Source organism: Macaca mulatta, chromosome 16 (genome assembly GCF_049350105.2).
Source record: "Macaca mulatta isolate MMU2019108-1 chromosome 16, T2T-MMU8v2.0, whole genome shotgun sequence".
Taxonomy (NCBI): Eukaryota; Metazoa; Chordata; class Mammalia; order Primates; family Cercopithecidae; genus Macaca; species Macaca mulatta.
The window spans coordinates 52,881,033-52,900,617 of NC_133421.1; the positions used below are offsets into that span (position 1 = coordinate 52,881,033).

At 50.5% G+C, this 19,585-nt stretch overlaps 1 protein-coding gene across 20 annotated transcripts in view; it reads right to left on the bottom strand.

Annotated features, from left to right (window-relative positions):
• AKAP1 (A-kinase anchoring protein 1) overlaps positions 1-19,585 on the bottom strand; it is a 46,215-nt gene that overhangs the window by 15,854 nt on the left and 10,776 nt on the right. For 11 of the 20 annotated variants that reach the window (XR_013405719.1, XR_013405718.1, XM_077968866.1 and 8 more), the window contains 5 exon segments: positions 8,422-10,174; positions 5,442-5,575; positions 3,679-3,805; positions 2,672-2,799; positions 347-524 (listed from right to left, as the gene is read on the bottom strand). Coding sequence is in view for 15 of the 20 variants with exons in the window: in XM_077968866.1 (XP_077824992.1) it covers positions 347-524; positions 2,672-2,799; positions 3,679-3,805; positions 5,442-5,575; positions 8,422-10,150 (2,296 nt within the window). In the remaining 5 variants the exon portion in view is untranslated. 20 annotated transcript variants of the gene reach the window in all.

Genomic DNA, 19,585 nt, shown 5'->3' on the forward strand with positions numbered 1-19,585 from the left:
CTGGAACAAGTAGGTATCACCCCCTTTAACAGATAATAAATAGGTGGCAGATACTGTGACACTGGCTTTGAGGGAAAAAAAAGAAAAAATTAAAAAAAAATTAGTGGCAGAGCTGGGATCTGAATCCCTGTGTCAAAACTCTACTCCAACACCCATCACTCTGCCAGCCAGTGGAAACCCCAGCTCTGCCTTGCCAGGAAACCCACCCCAGCTCCATAACAATGGCAAGAATTGAAGAATGCTGCTTCCATGAAGGATCCCAGAACAGCCTCCTCCTGATCAGGATCCAGGGCAGAACAGGCCACCCCAGGGGTCCCCCTTCCCGAACCCTCAGGGCGCTGCTTACTTTCCACCGGGGTGGGCAAGGTGGGGATTCCAGGCTGAGAGTAGCAGAGGTACATCTGCTGGTCGAGGCTGCGCAGCGCGTGGAAGGTAGGGTGTGTGTGCTGCTGCACGAACAGGTGCCCGGCGTTGACCTGGTTGACCACAATGACCTCCACGGTGATGCCATCAGGCAGCATGAGCTGTATAGAGGGGAAGGGGCAGCAGTCACTGAAACAATCCCTCTCATCTCATCTTTGAATAAGTCCCGAGGCCCAAGGGCAAGTCTCTGGGCTGGCACACCTTTGAAAAGGGCAACTCAAGACAACATGGCACCCAGAAGGCAGAGGCTGAAGGACTACCTTAACAATAGAAAATGTGCAACACCCCTGTGGCTGTTGTCCTGCAATACCACGAGCAGCCATTAGGGACAGTCTCACCTCAGGGCCAGGCAGGGAGGGTCCCACAGATACGGGGCAACCAAGAAGCAACTGCAGAGGTAGTGCTGGGCCTTGCACAGGCCTGGGCAGGGTCCACCTACCAGCGGTGCCCTCCCTCCCACTTCCATTGATGAATCTGTAAGACCCAGGGAGGGCAAACACAGGAATGAGGTGGCCACTGAGAACAGGACTCCTGAAAATAAGCAGTAGGCAGGCCTTCAGGCCCTTTAGCCAACTCCTGTGGACTGGCAGCTGACCCCAGGAGCCTATGATCTGACAGCATCTACGCTGCCTTCCCAAGAGCAAGCAGTGGCCTCAGGTCAGGTCCGTGGTCAAGGTCTAGCAGAGTCTGCTTCCTATTTGCTCTCCCTCCTGCTGCTTACCCTCCTGAGGTCAGGAGTTCAAGACAAGCCTGGCAAATGTGGTGAAATCCCATCTCTACTAAAAATACAAAAATTAGCCGGGCATGGTGGAGCACACCTATAATCCCAGCTACTCAGGAGGCTGGGGCAGGAGAATCGGTTGAACCTGGTGGGCAGAGGTTGCAGTGAGTCAAGATCATGCCACTGTACTCCAGACTGGGCAACAGAGTAAGACTCTGTCTCAAAAAAAAGAAAAGAAAAAAAGAGAGTGAGTCTAGGACCGAGCCTCCTGGGAAAAAACTCTTGATTCAGGAATAAAGCATAAAGTGGTATTCAGCCCACTCTCAAATATCCACAGGAAAAAAGACATCCCGATCCTTTCCCTCCAGTCCAAGGGCCTTTGCAAAGGGGAAGACACAAAATTGAAATGCCTATCATCCTTTTTTTTTTTTTTTTTTTTTTTTTGAGACGGAGTCTCGCGCTGTCACCCAGGCTGGAGTGCAGTGGCCGGATCTCAGCTCACTGCAAGCTCCGCCTCCCGGGTTCACGCCATTCTCCTGCCTCCGCCTCCCGAGTAGCTGGGACTACAGGCGTCCGCCACCTCGGCCGGCTAGTTTTTTGTATTTTTTAGTAGAGACGGGGTTTCACCGTGTTAACCAGGATGGTCTCGATCTCCTGACCTCGTGATCCGCCCGTCTCGGCCTCCCAAAGTGCTGGGATTACAGGCTTGAGCCACCGCGCCCGGCCGCCTATCATCCTTTAAAAAAACACACAAACAGGAAAAAAAAAAAAAAAAAAAACCACCCAGGAGGGCAATTTCCTTGGAGCAGCACAGTCAAGCCCATCTGTGTAAAATGTAGTCTTTGGTCCACAGAACTCTGCAATTCTACTCCCAGTGAGATGAGGCCCTACTAGGGTCAGAGCCATACTGCAGGACATGGCGACGGCCCTGAGACACCCTGCAGTCAGCCGCACACAGGAGCCCCGGAGCCCTCTTCCCTCTGCCAAAAGCAACCTCCAAAGAGTCACTGGGCTTCCAGGCCTGGTGGGAAGTATTCACTCTTCTTTGTAATTTAGGCACCTCCTGGGGAGGGGGAAGGGGAAGGAGATCCTTCACTAGGGCCACTGCTAAGGCCTGACTCAACCAGAAGAAAGAACAAGCGCCATCCAAACCCATGATACTAGTCCCACTCAGGTCTCAGGTGTTGAATGGCGACCCTGGACACACCCAGTCTCCTGGCTGAACTCCATCCTTTCTAAGCAAATGCCTAGAAAACTTAAAAGGTGCCCAGGCAGCAGAACCAAGGAAAGTGGTCCTCCCACGTGGAGACCAAGAGGCCTCTGGTTTCCTGCCAGGACTATCACCACCTAACCCCTGTCCCCAGAACACAATCCCATAGCAGAACCGACCAGTGGAGGCCAGAGGGGAGAGGGCACAGGCACTCATGTGCACTTGGCCTTCTTAGCCTGAGGTCTGGGGAGTTTCTTGTTTGGGGTAGGTTTCGGGGAACGAGGCAAGAAGTCCGGATCACCCAGTAGCACGCTCACCCAGGATGTCATTGGCAGAGAAGGCAGCGCCAGTGAAGGCAATGGGGGAGCGTAGATATTGGTGAGGTTCAGCTCCTTGAACTTCTTCCCAATCAAGTTCAGCGCTTTGTCTACATGATGCTGAGAGCCTAAATAGAGGATGGGTGCAGGACACACAATCACTGTAAGAGGAAAGTCACACACACACTCACAAAAACACAGCCACATACCCTACTCCACTGGACTTTGCATAGAGTTCAAGTGCATCTCTGAAGTACCAAAACACTTAAGCTCTGCTTTAGGAAGAAAGGCATCGAAGCCTTTCAAATGATACCTCTGCCATTATGATCCACGCTTTCAATGCAACAGGAAGAGGTAGGCAGCTGGGAAAACACCAAAGGGGAATTGTACACAGGGCACTTCTGCTTCGAGAGGAGGCTTTTTTTTTTTTTTTTTTTGAGACAGAGTCTCGCTCTGCCGCCCAGGCTGGAGTGCAGTGGCGTGATCTTGGCTCACTGCAAGCTCCGCCTCCCGGGTTCACGCCATTCTCCTGCCTCAGCCTCCCGAGTAGCTGGGACTACAGGCGCCCGCCACCTCGCCCGGCTAGTTTTTTTGTATTTTTTAGTAGAGACGGGGTTTCACTGTGTCAGCCAGGATGGTCTCGATCTCCTGACCTCGTGATCCGCCCGTCTCGGCCTCCCAAAGTGCTGGGATTACAGGCTTGAGCCACCGCGCCCGGCCGAGAGGAGGCTTTATGGGGTGGTGGGCACTGTGAACCCAGGACCCAGGCCCCGCCCAACCAAGCACCCACCCTTCTCCTGGCCAAAGATCAGAGTAGGGAGGGACCTAAGTTTCCTGCAGGCACCTGAAATGGGGGAAAGGCTGCAGGGAAGACACCCAAGGCTCCCTTCCCTGGGATGAGAAGTAGGGTTTCCTATTCCAAAAAGATAGCAATTGAAACTCAGATGCTAGTCACTTCTATTTAATATTTCAGGTAAGAGGCAATACAAGCAGCAGATGCTACTGACCTTCTATGTGGCAGATCTGGACGCTCTGGGTGTAAGGCAGGGTTGAAATGTAGATCTTGGCACCAGATGTTTGTTTCAGAAAACTCACATACCGCCCCTGCTTGCCAATTAGCCGACCGACTAAGTGCTTCCAGAAAGAGAAAAAGAGTTGAGAGGATTAACGGGAAACCAATTCCCTGGACACCCAAAGACCTACTTCTGTTTTACACAAGATCACGCTCAAACATATTAGCTGTTACCATGTCAGCATTTATTTTCCAGGACTATTCTAAGCACTTACATTTACTCATAGTACCTATGAAACACATAACTTTATCACCATTCTGTAGACGGGGAAACAAGCCCAGAGAGGCTTGTTCCTTAAGGAACTACCTTAAGGTCACACAGCTGCTAACCAGGAAGTTGAACCAGGCAGTCTGGCTCCAGGACCAAGCAGTTCCCATTTCATCCCAAAAATGTGGCCCAGACCCAGAAAGCTGCAAAGGGAGCAGCATCTTCTCTAAAACCCATGCTAAGAAGTTTTGCCAGCACACAATTTCTCGTGCCCCTCTCCCTCTGGTCTACTCAGATCCAAAGATAAAGGGGCTCGATTTGAAAATGAAGGTCTAAGAACCCTGGGCTCCCACTGCCAAGTGACAGCAGGTTGGAGCCTGCAGAGCAGAAGGCACGCAGAAATCCCCAGTGTGCCAGAGTTCAAGGCGGACAGAAGGAGCCAAACTTAACCCTTACGTAAGACGGGCTCCCACACAACCCCCAACGACCCCCTCCCAGAGGAGCTACTGGGGACACGGTCCCTCCTCAGGCACAGCCTTTCTCGTCAAGCCCTTTGTAACCACTGAAGGAAAAGCAGGCAGGATGGGTAAGGACCCTCCAGGGAGGAAACCACCAAGAAAGCTGGCAACCCAGGGTCAAAACAGCCACTCTGACCCAGAGTTCAGACCAAGTCAAATCTCCACCCGAGCACAGAGCCCAGGGCTCTGGGAGAATGCGGTCTGACAAATTATTTCCGAGCCCCCGAGACAAACATCAAGATCAAGCTAATATGTTGTAAGTTCTAACAGCAAGAAGCTCGAAAGCACTTAAGCACTCAGGAATGGGGGACTGATGAAGTAAACTGACATTCACACAATGAATAATGCAGTTACAATCACATTTTCAAAGAATAACACACAAAAATTAAATTGTTAAATATTTAAAGTATTAATTAAAGTGACATAATCTCAGTTTTGTTTAAAAACCATAGGGTGCCAGATGAGAAGGAAATAAAAGTCTTTCACAGTCACTCTCAAGGGTAGGATTAGAGCTGATTTTTATTTTCTGCATATATTTCTATACTTTTCAAGTTCTCTAAAATATGGATTTATGCTTTGCTCAATTATAAAATACACTTTACGTTGGAGCACTTGAGCAGAGCTCAGTGAAGGGATTCTGGCTGGCCTCCACGGCCTCAGTGTTTTTTTTCCAAATAGATCTCAGCCCCAGAATATGCAAGAACCACCCCCAAGGGAGAGACACACAGGCCTGCAAGTTTGAGAAGTACAAGAATAAGATGCTCCTGGAAGCAGCCAGAGGAATTCCATGTTGCAGGAAGCTCTCTGAGCCTTGGCAAAGTGTAGTGTGTCCTCTCCCCGCAGCCTTTGGCTGACCCAGGGCTCCTTCTGGTTTACTGTCCCTCTCCCAGCTCCCTCCCCCAGGTCTAACGGCCCTGGCCCCAGGAGCTTTGCGGGTTACCATGGAACCAGCCTGGGGGACTCCACCCCTACCTTTGGCACCTCGATCTCCCAGATGATGAGGTCGACCTTCTTAGGGTTGGAGCCTGCCTGGGTATTTTGGAAGCTCTCAGTCTTCTTGAGACTGCAACAGCTATCCACGGAATCCATGCTGTTCCTGTCAGAACCTGCAGGGGAGGAAGCAGCAGGCGCGCGCACACACAGACCCCAGCTCAGAGCAGCCAGTAACCCAGAACTTCCCAAACTCACATTCCCGGGAGGCCCTGCCCCACACCCGCTCCTCAAGCTTGGCAGGTGACTGTCAACTTACAGTCTAGAAGGCTCAGAACAACCCCAATGAAAGGAGGACTGGGGGTGTCGATACACCTAATTTTAGCCTGCCACTTACAGTCCCACTTGCTTAATTGGGAGCCGCACCCAGCCACAGCTGCTGGAGCAGAGACACAAGTGGTGAACTGGGAAGGGACAGACTGCGCCCAGGGAAGGGGAGCCCACAGGGCAGGGGAGGAGACATGCTTGAGGTCCACATGGTCCTGAGAGCCAGACCGATGGACTGCAAACACCTTGACACCCTTCCAACTATCCTACCCTCTCAGTCCAAGGGTCGGTCTCCTGTCCCCAGGGCCCAGTTCCAGGGTCACAGGTACAGGCCTTCAGCCAAGCAGAGCTAGACAAAGTCCTCATTGGCCTGCCTGAGGGCCCCATTCTTATACCTAGCGGGGACCTGCTCGTTCCTCTGCCATATGTGGACAAAAAAAGGAGAGTCTCCTTTCCCTTTGCTTAGGCCTGATTCGTGCAACTCTGAACACTCTTCTGGCTCAAATACTCCCTTGGTCAAAAGACGGAGCCAAAGCTCATGGCCAAGAAAACCCAATGGGAAAAGGACTCTGCTCCCGACCTGGGCTGTTTCACTCTCGCTCAAGAGTGTGCCAAAGGGACTGTCACAAAAAAGAGGGTCCAGATCAGCTCAAGAGAAGTGGCCCTGGCTTAAATATGGATGACTCAATCACCAGAAAGAGATCACTCCTGAGAGTCTACCAACTAGGTTACCTTCCACATGGTTTCTCCAAACCCTGGGCATAATCCTTTGCCAAGTAACCCATACACTGGATGCAGAGAACTAAGGCCCAAGAGATCCTGCTCCCAGCTAAGGAAGAATCACCTTCAAAGTGACATCCCCCCTTAACCTAGGCGCTTGGAACAGGATTCATGCAGGGAAAAGTACCCCTTCTAGGGGAAGACTGCTTGGCTAGGGAAGCATAACAGGCTGACAGGGATTGGGGAAGGGGGCGGGGAGCTCTGCTCACTCACAGCCCCCAGCCTCTGTCCCACAGAATGGGACTGGCTAACACCTGCCATCTCGATGGCGCCCAGCAGTGGCTCAGAACCACACCAGGACTCTAGCAGGCTGCACTCCAAGGCCAGCTGCCAGCTCCCTCAGTAGGGTGGTCCCTGGACCCCTCTCAGCTTCAACTTTCTCACACACAAAGCAGAGCTGACATGAGGGTGCATGCGAGGCACTACCCTGGTGCTTGGCACCCACTGCATGCTCGTGGACAGTATTACCTCATTTCCACCCGCCATCTCTAAACCTCCCTGCCCATCACCATGGCTTAGGTTCAAGCCTAAACTCAACAGGTCTGAGTAGCTACTACTATTCATCTAGAGTAGGCAGACAAGGCTGTGGGGCTTGTTAATTCAGCCGAGGGGCAGTAAGCAAAGGGAAACTCCTTTATTCTTAAAAAATAAATAAAACAAAAAACACCCATTTTAAGATGCAATATTTTAAGAAACATTTAAACATCCAGAGATTAGGATGCATCATATAGTATCTGGCCTTCTATAATCATGACTGGCAGCACTTTTGTCTTTCCAAGGTACATAAAAACAGTAGTGTCGCAACAGCATCTTGGAGGTGACAAAACGTAGTGTGTGGTACAAACGAGATGCTGCTGAAAGTAGTAAAATTCCCGATAAAGATTCCCAACCTTCCTGGAGCTGAAATGGGAGGGAATGGCTCCAGGACAAACGTCAGAGAGGCACTGGGATACTCGTGGCCTCTCTCCATGAGATAAATGAAAACACCCCAGGGCGGCTGCAGAAGCAGGGTCAGGAGCTGCTGACCTGTAAGTTAGCGGTCTGAACTGTCTACGCTGGGGTCAGCACTCGAAAAACCCAGGACACCTCGTTATCAAAGTGCCCCGCTTTCCCGGGGTGGAGCTGCAACTGCACAGAAAGAAAATGGCTGAGGCTCTCTGCAAAGGTGACAGCGACAACTTAGGAAGCTCGAGCCTCCCACAAGTATTTAAAGCTGTGGCCATTCTTTGGGCACTTACCCTGTAAGAGCTTCTGGAGAAGGAAAGCAGGTGAAGACATGGGAACAAGCACATGATTAAAAGGAAATAAACCATTCAAAACACTCACACCCATACTTGGCACTCAAGGGAGGGAAAGCTAAGGAGGCCTCTCCATTAAAACACACACACACACACACACACACACACACACACACACACACACACACACAGAGGTTAGTGTTTAAAAAAGAAAAAAAATGGGCTGGGCATGGTGGCTCACACCTATAATCCTAGCCCTCTGGGAGGCCGAGGGCGGAAGGATCACTTGAGCCCAGGAGTGCGAGACCAGCCTGGGCAACACAGGAAGACTCCATCTGCACCCAAATAATAATTTTTTTAAAAAAAGAAAAAAAGGCACACTAATGTTAATCAGTGAGCCCAACTTGGAGCTGGTTCCTTGGGAAGGGCTCACTGGGGAAGGTCACCGGCTGAGGAACCAAGTGACAGCTCCCAAGGCTTGGGGTTTCAGGGCAATCTAACTGCTCAGTTACCCACCAGCTTTATGCCGTGTCCAGCTCTCTGCAGGTTGGGACAAAGAGCTGAAGAGCACCATGACTTTGCTGCACAAGTAGCAGAAGGGAGAGGCAGACTGGCGGCCTTTCTCCAAGAAATACTGGGAGCGCCCCATCCTCTAAATGAACCCGAGACCCTCCTACCTCCTGAATGATCTGCTTCCACATCCATGGTCCATCCATCCTCAGCCCCCAAGTCTGACAACTCCCCCTTCAGCACCCCATTGCTGAAGGGCACAGTACTTTCTGGCAGTGGCGGGGTGATGGCCTTGTCCCTGGGGCTTGAGCTGGTCTCTGTGCAAGAGTCTTCAAGCCCTGAAGTGCTGAGAGAATCCGAGCAGTGTCCTGGGGAAGCCACCAAAGGGACACTTTGGCTGCTGTCTGACATGCAAGTGACACATGTGGCATCTTCCACCAGGATGCCCGCCCGGTCCGGCGACTCTTCACCAGGAGTGGTCGGTGGCAGGCAGGGGGTCAAGGAGATGTGGTGTGCAGAGATCTTTGGTTTACTGTCCTTGATGGGGCTGGACAGAGGGCTGTTCAGGCAGCTCACGTAGGTCTTTGGTGGTGCTGAGCCCTCTGCTGGTAGGCCTGGCGAGGGGAGGGCAGCATCCGACGGGGCAGCAGCTGCCTCTGCTGTGGCAGGTTCCCCAGTGTCGGAGCCCAAGACAGTTTGCTGGTGAACTGGGACACAGCTCTCTTCCTCCTGCCCTTGGAGCTGACTGGCCTGATACACACAACCTGTAACCTTGCCCACCGCGGTGGCTAGCACCTGTTCGGTTGCTTCCGAGATCACTTGGGAGATTATCTGGAAGGCAGCCTGCTCAATCTCCTCATTTCTATCCAAGCCCTCCCCATTTCTATCCAAGCCCTCCTCATTTCTATCCAGACCCTCCTCATTTCTATCCAAGCTCTCCTCATTTCTATCCAAGTTCTCCTCATTTCTATCCAAGCTCTCCTCATTGCCCAGTTCTCCCTCGACATCTCTGTCCTGGGCTTTGGCATCTGTGATTGGGGGTGCTGGTGCCGCATCGTCCTTTGGCAGCTCTGTGTGAGCCGACTTGATGAACCTACTTGGCAACTTCTCTGCTACATACTCTTCCTCCTGCACCGGCCCCACCTGGGATGAGCTGCTCTTCCCCTTCTCTTCTTCCCCTTCTAAAGAGGCTAGGTTGGGGGCCTTGCTGTTCTCCAATTCCAAGACATGCTCCTGAGACAATAGATCTTCTTCAAGCACCTTTTCCCCCAACACAGCATCACCGGTCCCTTCGGCCCCACCTGTCTCTCTTGCCCTCTCCCCAGAGCCATGCTTCTCTGGGGGCGCTGCAGGGTAGCCTGGCTGGCCCCTTCCTGGCACCCTACTGAATGGGGACTCTTGCTTACACACCTCAGCTGATTTGTGGGGGAATAGTACACCCTTTGGAGATGAAAGGGGGCACTCTAGAGGAATCAATTTGGTTTCACCACCTGTCAGGGCTAGCTCCAGCTTTGCACTGTTGTCTCTGTGTGTTTCTGGTCGCAATCTCATGTCTATGGTGTTAGGAAGACTGCCCGAGGACTCTGATCTTCGGCGAGGTGGGTGTGCCCGGAGCAATGCTGGTGGCTCTGCAGGCAGCTTGCTCATGGTGGACAGTTCCTTTTCTGGCGGCTCTGTGACGCTGGGGGGCATGGACACCACTTCGGGACAGACGTCTTCCATGGGAAGAGGTTCTTTGATGGCAGAGTCAGCCCTCAGCTGCACAGCACCAGCCTCCACCTGCTCATCATGGCTGCTGACGTGGCCTTTTTTACGAGAGAAAAACCACCACCAGCCGAGAAGTGCCAGCATCCCAGGCAATGCCAAGGGGAAGAGCGAACGGAACTGGATTGCCATCCTGCAGGCTTGAAGTAATTACACCTGGGGAGAGCAGGAGAGTGGGGAGGAAGAATGTCACAGAGCCAGGTAGGAAGATACTGGCAACTGCACATGCAAGACAGTCAACAGGGTAGGGCCGAAGCCATCTCCCCCACCTTCCCTGCCCTCCAAGAGGAGCACACTCTCAGCTTGTACCAGTCCACCCTCTGTGTGATCCACTGGGGGTCGGAGGCCAGGAAGAGGCATCTTCCCCTCCATGCTCCCCAACTCACACACCCTCTTGAAACAAACCGAGCATTCTGTTCTTTAACCCAAATTCCTCCCTCCATCACTTCATGATGCCAAAGTCTCCCTATGTTCCCCAAAGGGGCTGGCTCTGCTCAGTGTGGCTCAGCTCTCTAAACTCACAGAACATTTTTATCTATCAAGTGGCATCGGAGCATTTCAAACCCCCATGGAATCCACATGTACATGGGTTCCTCACATCTCCCCACAAAATGAGTCAATGAAATGGCACTTCATTACTCAGCAATTAGAGATGCTGAGAATGAAGGAGGAATAAAATTTCAAATGGCTAAGGAGATGCTCCAGGGTGAGGGACCAACACAGCAAACTGCAGCATGAAGGGCCAGGTCAGACTTGGAGGACTCAAGTACAGGCGGTCCCTGATCTTCCAAGGCTCAACTTAGAATTTTTCAACTTTACAATGGTGTGAAAGCAATACCCATTCAATGGAAACTATACTTCCAATTTTGGATTCTGATCTGTTCCTGGACTAGCGATATGTGATGGGCTACTCTCTCACGATGCTAGCTCCCAGTCATCCACTCTATCACAAGGGTGAACATCGGGCATCCAGAGTGGATCGTGCTGCTAGGTGATTTTGCCCAACTGTAGACTACTGTGAGTGTTCTCAGCTCGTGTAAAGTAGGCTAGGCTAAACTATGGTGTTCAGTAGGTTAGGTGCATTAGATGTGTTTATTTTTGATTTATGCTATTTTCAGCTTATAATGGGTCTACCAGGATGTAACTCCATTGTAAGCTGAGGAGCATCTGTACCCTCGTGGGGTCAGTGAGGGTGTCCCAGCGCCCCACTGCATAGTCTGGACTTTATCCTGTAGACAACAGAGAACCAGCATAGGTCTGCAAGGCACACACACCAAATTGTTTCTAGAAGGCAATTCTGGGAACAGGATGAAAAGTGCATCGAGGCTGGGCGTGGTGGCTCACGCCTGTAATCCCAGCACTTTGGGAGGCAGAGCTGGGCAGATCATCTGAGGTCAGGAGTCCGAGACTAGCCTGGGCAACACGGTGAAACCCTGTCTCTACTAAAAATACAAAAATTAGCTGGGCGTGGTGGCGAGCACCTGTAATCCCAGCTACTCAGGAGGCTGAGGCAGAAGAATCACTTGAACCCGGAGGCAGAGGTTGCAGTGAGCCAAGATCAAGACTCCATCTCAAAAAAGAAAAGTGAAGAGATGGAGCAGAAGAAACCTAGAAACCTAAGTCAGTTAGGTCTAAGCAAGGAGAAACGGTAAGGGCCTAGAAGGCAACAGCAGACATGGAAAGGGGATAGAAAACTCAATTTTTCCTCATCTGTAAATTGGGGACACATCTCTTAATGGATGGTTGGTATAAGGATTAGCTGAGATATAGAAAGTTCTTTGCAAAGCAGGGTAACACTCATTAAAGGTATATGACGGGCTTATTCTAGAACACTTATATTCAATGCTTCCTGTGCCAGCAAACTTTAAATCTCTCTGCCAAAGTAATGTCTTTTTAAAACCAAAAATCCTTGAACTGACAAGCTGAATTATACCTTATTTGGGTTTGTTTTTAGAGATAACAAATGTACATGTTTTAACAACTCATACTGGTTTAATTGACTTATATTAATGTTTTCTGGCAGAACCAGAACATCAGTACTTTTAAAAGTTCCCTGAGAGGTTCTAATTTCCAGCCAAGGCTGGGAACCGCTACTCTAGGACTCCGTCTCTGAAAGTGGATCCATGTACCGGAAGTCCTGAATATCGCCTGGGGCCTTGCTAGAAATGCAGTACCTCAGTCTCACCTCAGACCTGCTTGTTAACAAGACCCCTAGGGGATTCCGAAGGACCTTACAGTTTGTGAAGGAATGCTAAGAGGTGTGTTCTGCCCCTACAGTGATGAAGTAGCAGTGGTAGTGAGAAGGTCACCTCCATTTGAAAGTCCCCATATCTTTAAAGGTAAACTTTCTTGCTGATACTTGAAGCAGCAGCAATGATAGCATTTGAAGCAAAATGCAGGGTTAGGCAGTGGCCAGGGCTAAGACTTTACATCAATTCCTCAGAGAGGAAACTTAGTGCTACCATTTTACTTCACATTCAAACACACAACCTTGCTAGATTGTTTTCCTTTTATCTCACTGTCGTCCAGGCTGGAGTGCAGTGGTGTGATCTCGGCTCATTCCAACCTCAGCCTCTGGGTTCAAGCAATTCTCCTGCCTCAGCCTCCAGAGTAGCTGGGTCTACAGGCGCCCACCATCACGCCTGGCTAATTTTTGTATTTTTGGTAGAGACGGGGTTTCGCCATGTTGGCTAGGCTGGAACTCCAGACCTCAGGTGATCCGCCAGCCGGCCTCCCAAAGTGCTGGGATGACAGGCCACGGCGCCCAGCCAAATGTATTACTATCTTAAAGGTTAAAATAGCTCAAGGAGGCTGGGTGCAGTGGCTCACGCCTATAATTCTAGCATTTTTGGAAGCTGAGGCAGGTGGATCACAAGGTCAGGAGATCAAGACCATCCTGGCTCACATGTTGTAACCGTGTTTCACTAAAAATAAAATAAATTTTAAAATGAGCCAGGCATTGTGGTGGGTGCCTGTAGTCCCAGCTACTCAGGAGGCTGAGGCAGGAGAATCGCTTGAACCCGGGAGGCGGAGGTTGCAGTAAGCTGAGATCATGCCACTGCACTCCAGTCTGGGTGACAGAGCGAGACTCCGTCTCAAAAAAAAAAAAAAAAAATAGCTCAAGGCATACAGCCAAGGAATGGGTACCTAAATTCTCTTCCACATTAAATCTGGAACCCATTATTCTAGAACTGGGGGGAAGAGGTGTTATATGAGCCAAGAAAAGGGGAGGTCTGTACTACCTTTCTGGAGAGCCTTATAATAGCTCTTAAAAGCTCATAACCACATCCTACAACTCAGAAATCCCACACTTGGCATCTTTAAATTTAAAAAAACAAAACAAAACCACAACAAAGAAAAATCCACAAAGCCAAGCCTGTGATCCCAGCTACTTGAGAGGCAGAGACAGGAGGAGGATCGCCGAAGTCCAAGAGTTCGAGACCAGCCTGGGCAACATAGTAAGACTAGTCCCTTAAAAAATTTTTTTTTTCAAAATGTTTTTAACCCACATACCTCTGCATAGGCAGAGGTCTATACAAGAATGCCTGCTGAGGCATCATTTGAAACAAAATTGGGATTAACATTTCAGGGGAATCACTGCTAGGTAGATTATGGAATCCATGGACATACCAATGTTACAGAAAGAAGCTGATCTCATGTGCCAACATGGAAAAAATCACCTGGATACATAAAACAAAAACGTACAGACCACCATGTGTATGGAATGTCTATGTTCACATAATCCCATGGAAAAACTGGGAAGGACACACAACAAGTCATTCAGTTGTAGGAGGGGGAAGTTTCTGTACACTGATCTCGTATCCTGAAACTTGCTGAACTCACTAATTCTAACCATTTAGTAGATTTCCTTGGGATTTCTTACACACAGATAAAGACAGTCTTACTTCCTCCTTTTGGGAGGAGAGATTTTTAATTTCTTTCATGACGGTTCTCCAACTTGGCTTCACATTAGCATCACCTGGCAAGCTTTTAAAAGCCCAAGGCCAAGGCAGCACCAGCCCTATTAAATCAGAATCTTAGAGTGAGATCCCAGCAGCAGGGTTTTTTTTTTTTTTTTTTTTTTTTTTAAACCAAGGTGATTACAATGTGCAGTCAAGTTTGAGAATCACTGTTCTGAGGCCAGGTGTGGCGGCTCACACCCATAATCCCAGCACTTTGGGAGGCTGGGGTTGGGGGTGATGGAGGGGGCGGCAAACTGCTTGAGGCCAGGAGTTTGAGACCAGCCTGGACAACGTGTGAAACCCTGTCTCTAAAAAAAAAAAAAAAAAAAAAAAAAAATTAGCCAGGTGGTATAGTTCCAGCTGCTCCAGAGGCTGAGGCAGGAGGATTACTTAAGCCCAGGAGGCGGAGTTTGCAGTGAGCTGAGATCGCGCCACTGCACTTGCAACAGAGTGAGACCCCATCCTGGGGGAAAAAAAAAGAATCACTATTCTCTAACAACCTGCACACACCCAAAAAGGTGGTAATGATGGGAGATTTGCCTTGTATTTGCTTTGTGTTCAACTGTCTTTCAAATAAAGGAGTAAAGACAGGGAAGTCCCCCTAAACCTATTCTGGTTTGGGGGCTGCCCAATAATTTTATTTTATTTTATTTTTTGAGACTGAGTTCTGCCCTCGTTGCCCAGGCTGGAGTGCAATGGTGTGATCTCGGCTCACCACAACCTCCACCTCCCGGGTTCAAGCGATACTCCTGCCTCAGCCTCCTGAGTAGCTGAGATTACAGGCATGCGCCACCACGCCCAGCTAATTTTGTATTTTTAGTAGAGACAGGGTTTCTCCATGTTGGCCTGGCTGGAAAAAATAATTTAAAAAAAAGAGTAAGGACAGTTTGAGACAGGAAAGTGGCTATGGGGAAAGTGTCTATAGGGGAGTGTGCCCATGGCCTGCTGTCAGGAGATCAAATACTACCCCACAGCGCACATGCCAGGAGGAAGAGGAGCTGAGTCTAAACCCAGGTTTTCAACTGGTCAGTTTGTTTGTTTACTTACTTATTTATTTAAGACAGAGTCTCGCTCTGTCGCCCAAGCTGGAGTGCAGTGGGTACGATCTTGGTTTACAGCAACCTCTGCCTTCTGGGTTCAAGCGATTCTCCTACCTCAGCCTCCCAAGTAGCTGGGATTACAGGCACATGCCACCATGCCTGGCTAATGTTTGTTTTTTGTTTGTTTGTTTGTTTTAGCAGAGATGGAGTTTCACACCATGTCGGCCAGGCTGGTCTCCAACTCCTGACGTCAAGCGATCTACCCACCTCAGCCTCAAAAACTGCTGGGATTATAGGCGTGAGCCACTGCGCCTGGCCAGGTCAGTAAATTTAGATTGTGATTCCTTACTAACTAGGCAATCCCATTTCACCCAGATTTATAGCTGTGACTCCCATAGCAATTATCTGATCTTAGGAAGAAGATTAAATGGGATGAGGTAGAGAGGAAGAAAAACAATCCTAACAACTACCCCACCGGGGGACAGTTTTCCTTATTTTACATAACAAGGGCCCAAGGCCACAGACTCTAATTGGCTGTCTGCTCAAAACACTAGCCACCTCTCAAGATGGCTGGGAGAAGCCCCACCCCTTTAGAACTAAAAGTTGATCCCAAGGGGTCCTGCCCGTCTCCAGCAGTTAGTTGCTGCTCCCACACCATACCACCACACCCAGCCTCCCAAGATCCCACAAGGGGACTATACTACAGTGAGGCAGAGACCCAAGACTCAAAGCACGCACCCCCGCCCTGGCTTTGGTCCTGTACCCTAGGCCACCCAGTCCCCAGCGCTTTCTGTCACTAGGCTCCCTGCACTTCACCTGCCCTGTTCTCGGTCCTCAGACAGAATGCACAGAATCACCACTGTGGGCCACAACGCCCACCCCTGCCTGCTGCTCTGTAGCTTCCCAGGACACCACCACCAGCCCTCCCAGCCCAGCTTGTTCCCCAGAGACTAAGGCTCTAAACCCTCAGACCACCATCTCTAGAGTCACCCCTACAGTCACTGGAGCTGCTGAAGAATTACTGCCCAGGAAACATGGTTTCTACATTTCCAAGCCAGGGAAGGCCTCCTAGAAGGCACTGAATACTGCTACCCTGAAGCCATGTCACCCAACCCACAGAATCCAGCATGTCCCACCTAAATTCCCAGTGCCCATTACTCCTCAGCCTTCACCCCACACTCTGGACTAAAGCCAGAGACCCCAAGGCTGAGCAATCAGGAACCAGGTGTCACTGCTTCTATGCAGCGAGTGGCTCAAGATAAAGCCCTTATCTACACCATTGCTTCCAGGAACAGGAACTGCCTGGCTTGAAGCGTTCCACCAGCACTTGAGAACAAAGATTACAAGATCCCCAAAGAGCAGAGTGGAAGATGTGTTTTTTTCCTTGCTACCAGGGAATTGTGCTTAGAGATATGAACCATCCTCCAACAAGAACAGAGCCAAGAGCCCCTGGGATCAGCAGGCCTTGGCAGGGTCTCACTAAGGGCACCCATTGCCAGGAGACACCTCACAGATGCCCCTCCACCAGCCCCCACTTCCCACTAGTCAAGAAATCAGCTAGGCCAGGCACAGTGGCTCACACCTGTAATTCCGGCACTTTGGGATGCCGAGGCGGGCAGATCATGAGATCAGGAGATCGAGACCATCCTGGCTAATACGGTGAAACCCCGTCTTTACTAAAAATACAAAAAAAATTAGCCGGGCGTGGTGGTGGGCACCTGTAGTCCCAGCTACTTGGAAAGCTGAGGCAGGAGAATGGTGTGAACCCGGGAGACGGAGCTTGCAGTGAGCCAAGATTGCGCCACTGCACTCCAGCCTGGGTGACAGAGCGAGACTCCGTCTAAAAAAAAAAAAAAAAAAACATACATATATATGTATCAGCTAGCCCCTCACTCCCTCACCCCTGAGGCAATTATCACCACAGTCAAACAGACTTCTTCGGAATTTTTGCCATTTACCTGGTCAGACAGGCCTACAAGAGGTGGTATAAAATGCATCAGCCTTTCCTGAATGCCCAGGTAGTGCCACCTTCTCATACATACACATACCCCTTCAGCCTTACAAGGCTCTTCTGACATCTTCCTTCCTGCACTGGGCCAGACTCTTCGGAGTTGCTCTCTTTGCCCTGAGGTGTTTGTTTTTGTAAACCTGAACTTCTCAACGTTTAAGCGGTTTCACAGTAGTCCCCAAAGCCTTCATACTCACAAGCTAATCAAAGGCTGGCTCCTCCCCAAGGCCCAGGACTAAGGGCAGACCTGTCTGCAGTCAGAGAAAAGCCTCCCAGAAGGATGCTGCAGAGCCCTGCCCTAGGGTTGGTGGGGAGGACACTCTGTCATTTTGAATCTGTTGGAATTAAATAGCTGCCTGCTTATTTTTAGCAGGTCCATTTGCCTGGGAATAGACGAACGCTGGCTAGCTGCCAAGTGGTCACACAGAGCTGAAGTCAGGCACGAGCTACAGCCAGAGGCCTCAGCATTCATCTGCTCACTCCAGGTTCCAAAGGATCTCTTCTTTCTCCAGGGAGGTACCTGCAGCTTCTCAGAACAGCCCTCAGAAAAGTAATGGCCCCACTCTCAACTCAGCTGACAAACCTGGTAACTGCAGTCTAGAGCCTTCTGCTAAACAAGAAAACAAATCCCTGGCAATGGTACATAGAGTGTTGGTCCCAGTGACTAAGCCAATTTGGCTGCAGTTACTGCAAAAAGAGCCACATGTAACTGATGGGAAAGTCCACCATAAAAACAACAGCTTAGGAGCCAAGGGCCCAACAAGCCCAATTTGGGCTTGGGCCTGGTCAGTGAAGCCACATCCACTTTGCGTTCTGAATGAGCATTTACACTGGAATTTGAACATTTCTTCCGTTATTCCAGTGTTCACACTGACAAAGGCTGTCCCCACGTGTTCTACCAATAGGAAGGAGCCTGCCCAAGACACTCCACCTCCCAAGTGCCCAGCTCATTAAGTTCCTGCTGAGGGACTCTTCCCCTTGAAGGGTGTCTTCCAAGGGCAGAGAATCAGAACCTAAAGCCCAGCACTTCAGCCACTGCATTCAGAGAATGACAGCAGGCTGTGGCCAGGCAGAGGCATACTCCCTTCCATGGGAGTTTGGTGGAGGAAAATCACAAACTCGGAGTTCTCTGTAAGATTCCAAGAGGGCCTCTTGGCTTGTATCAGATGCATTTACCTATTTCCTCGTCAGGTCACAGTCATTCACCTTGCTCATACATTCAAACATGTTTAAGTTGCTACAAGCAGCAGATTCTGATCACCAGAAGCGCACGATTCTGAAGGAAGAATCAATCTCACTCACTCACACACGCACACACCCCTGTGCCATAAGCAGCCGTGCTGAGAAGTGGGCAAAGGGAGCCCAGGAAGGCTTTCTCCAAGACGGCCAGGATTTCCTTAGGCTGCAATGGGTGGGTGGGGAGGGGGACAGGACACAAATTGAGGTTCTAGTATCTTTGGGCATGGGAGGGAACAGCGAGTCCCAGAGTAAAACAGGAACAAATCCTAGGAGCTGAAGTGCTGGTCGGACGAGACAAAAAGAGTTTGACGTTTGCCACAGGAGCCATAGTTGCGGCAGTTGCAATGTGGTAAAGTAGAGTAGGTCACAAGAGGTAAAGGTCTGGGTGACCCTCAAGAGTGACTGCTATCCAATACTGGCAGTCACTTAGTCATGGGAGGTTACTGAGCACTTGAAATGTGACCAGTGTGACTAGGGCACTGAATTCTACTTCAGGTTAATTTAACTTGAACTCTCCACCTGCAGCTGACCCTACCTACTGGACAATGCAGCTCTAGAGCGTGTTCCCGGAAGACCCCAATGAACAGGAGGGCTGCATAAATGCTGCAGCGGCCAACACCTACCTTGCTGGGTAGTGCTCGGTTCTGCCACCAAGGGTGGGGGCGATGGTAGGCCTGGGCTGTGCACCCTCAGCAGCATGGCTGGGCCAGGAATCAGAGTGCTGGAGCCATGGCTCAGGTGTTGGTCCCAGCCCAGCCTCAGTGCTCACAGGACTGTTACCTTCATCCTCAGGGGCCTGTGTAAGTCACAGTAAGCTATGACTTCATGTGGGTACCCTAGAGATCCCAAAGGAGCTCACAGTGGGGCTGTGAGGTCCTGTCCAGGACTGTCCCCCACCCTCCATTGTGACGGCCCACAGAGCAGCCAGGGGAGCCAGTACAGCCACCAGCACGCTCTGGGGGTGCTTTTGCCCTTCCATGTAGAGCAGCTGTCAGGAACTCGGGACACTTTCCCAGTCCAGTTCACAGAAGGAAGTCCAGAAGGCCAGAGGCTTAACCCAGTAGTGTCTGAGTACCTGCTTGGCAAAGCCTTCTACGGCCAAAATGGAAACCCTGAATCCACTACCAGGAGTTCTAGGTAAGACAAGCCAAAAGTCAGAAAGACCATCTCTGGACATGGCCTCAAATTAAGAGCTCCTCCAGTCCAACTAAAAGTTAAAGTAACTCCTGCTCTGGAAAACAGTACACAAGGGTGAACTGCCCAGCCTCCTTCCTGCTCTGCTGGCCAAATCCATGGCAGGTCCAAGTCACATGCCTCT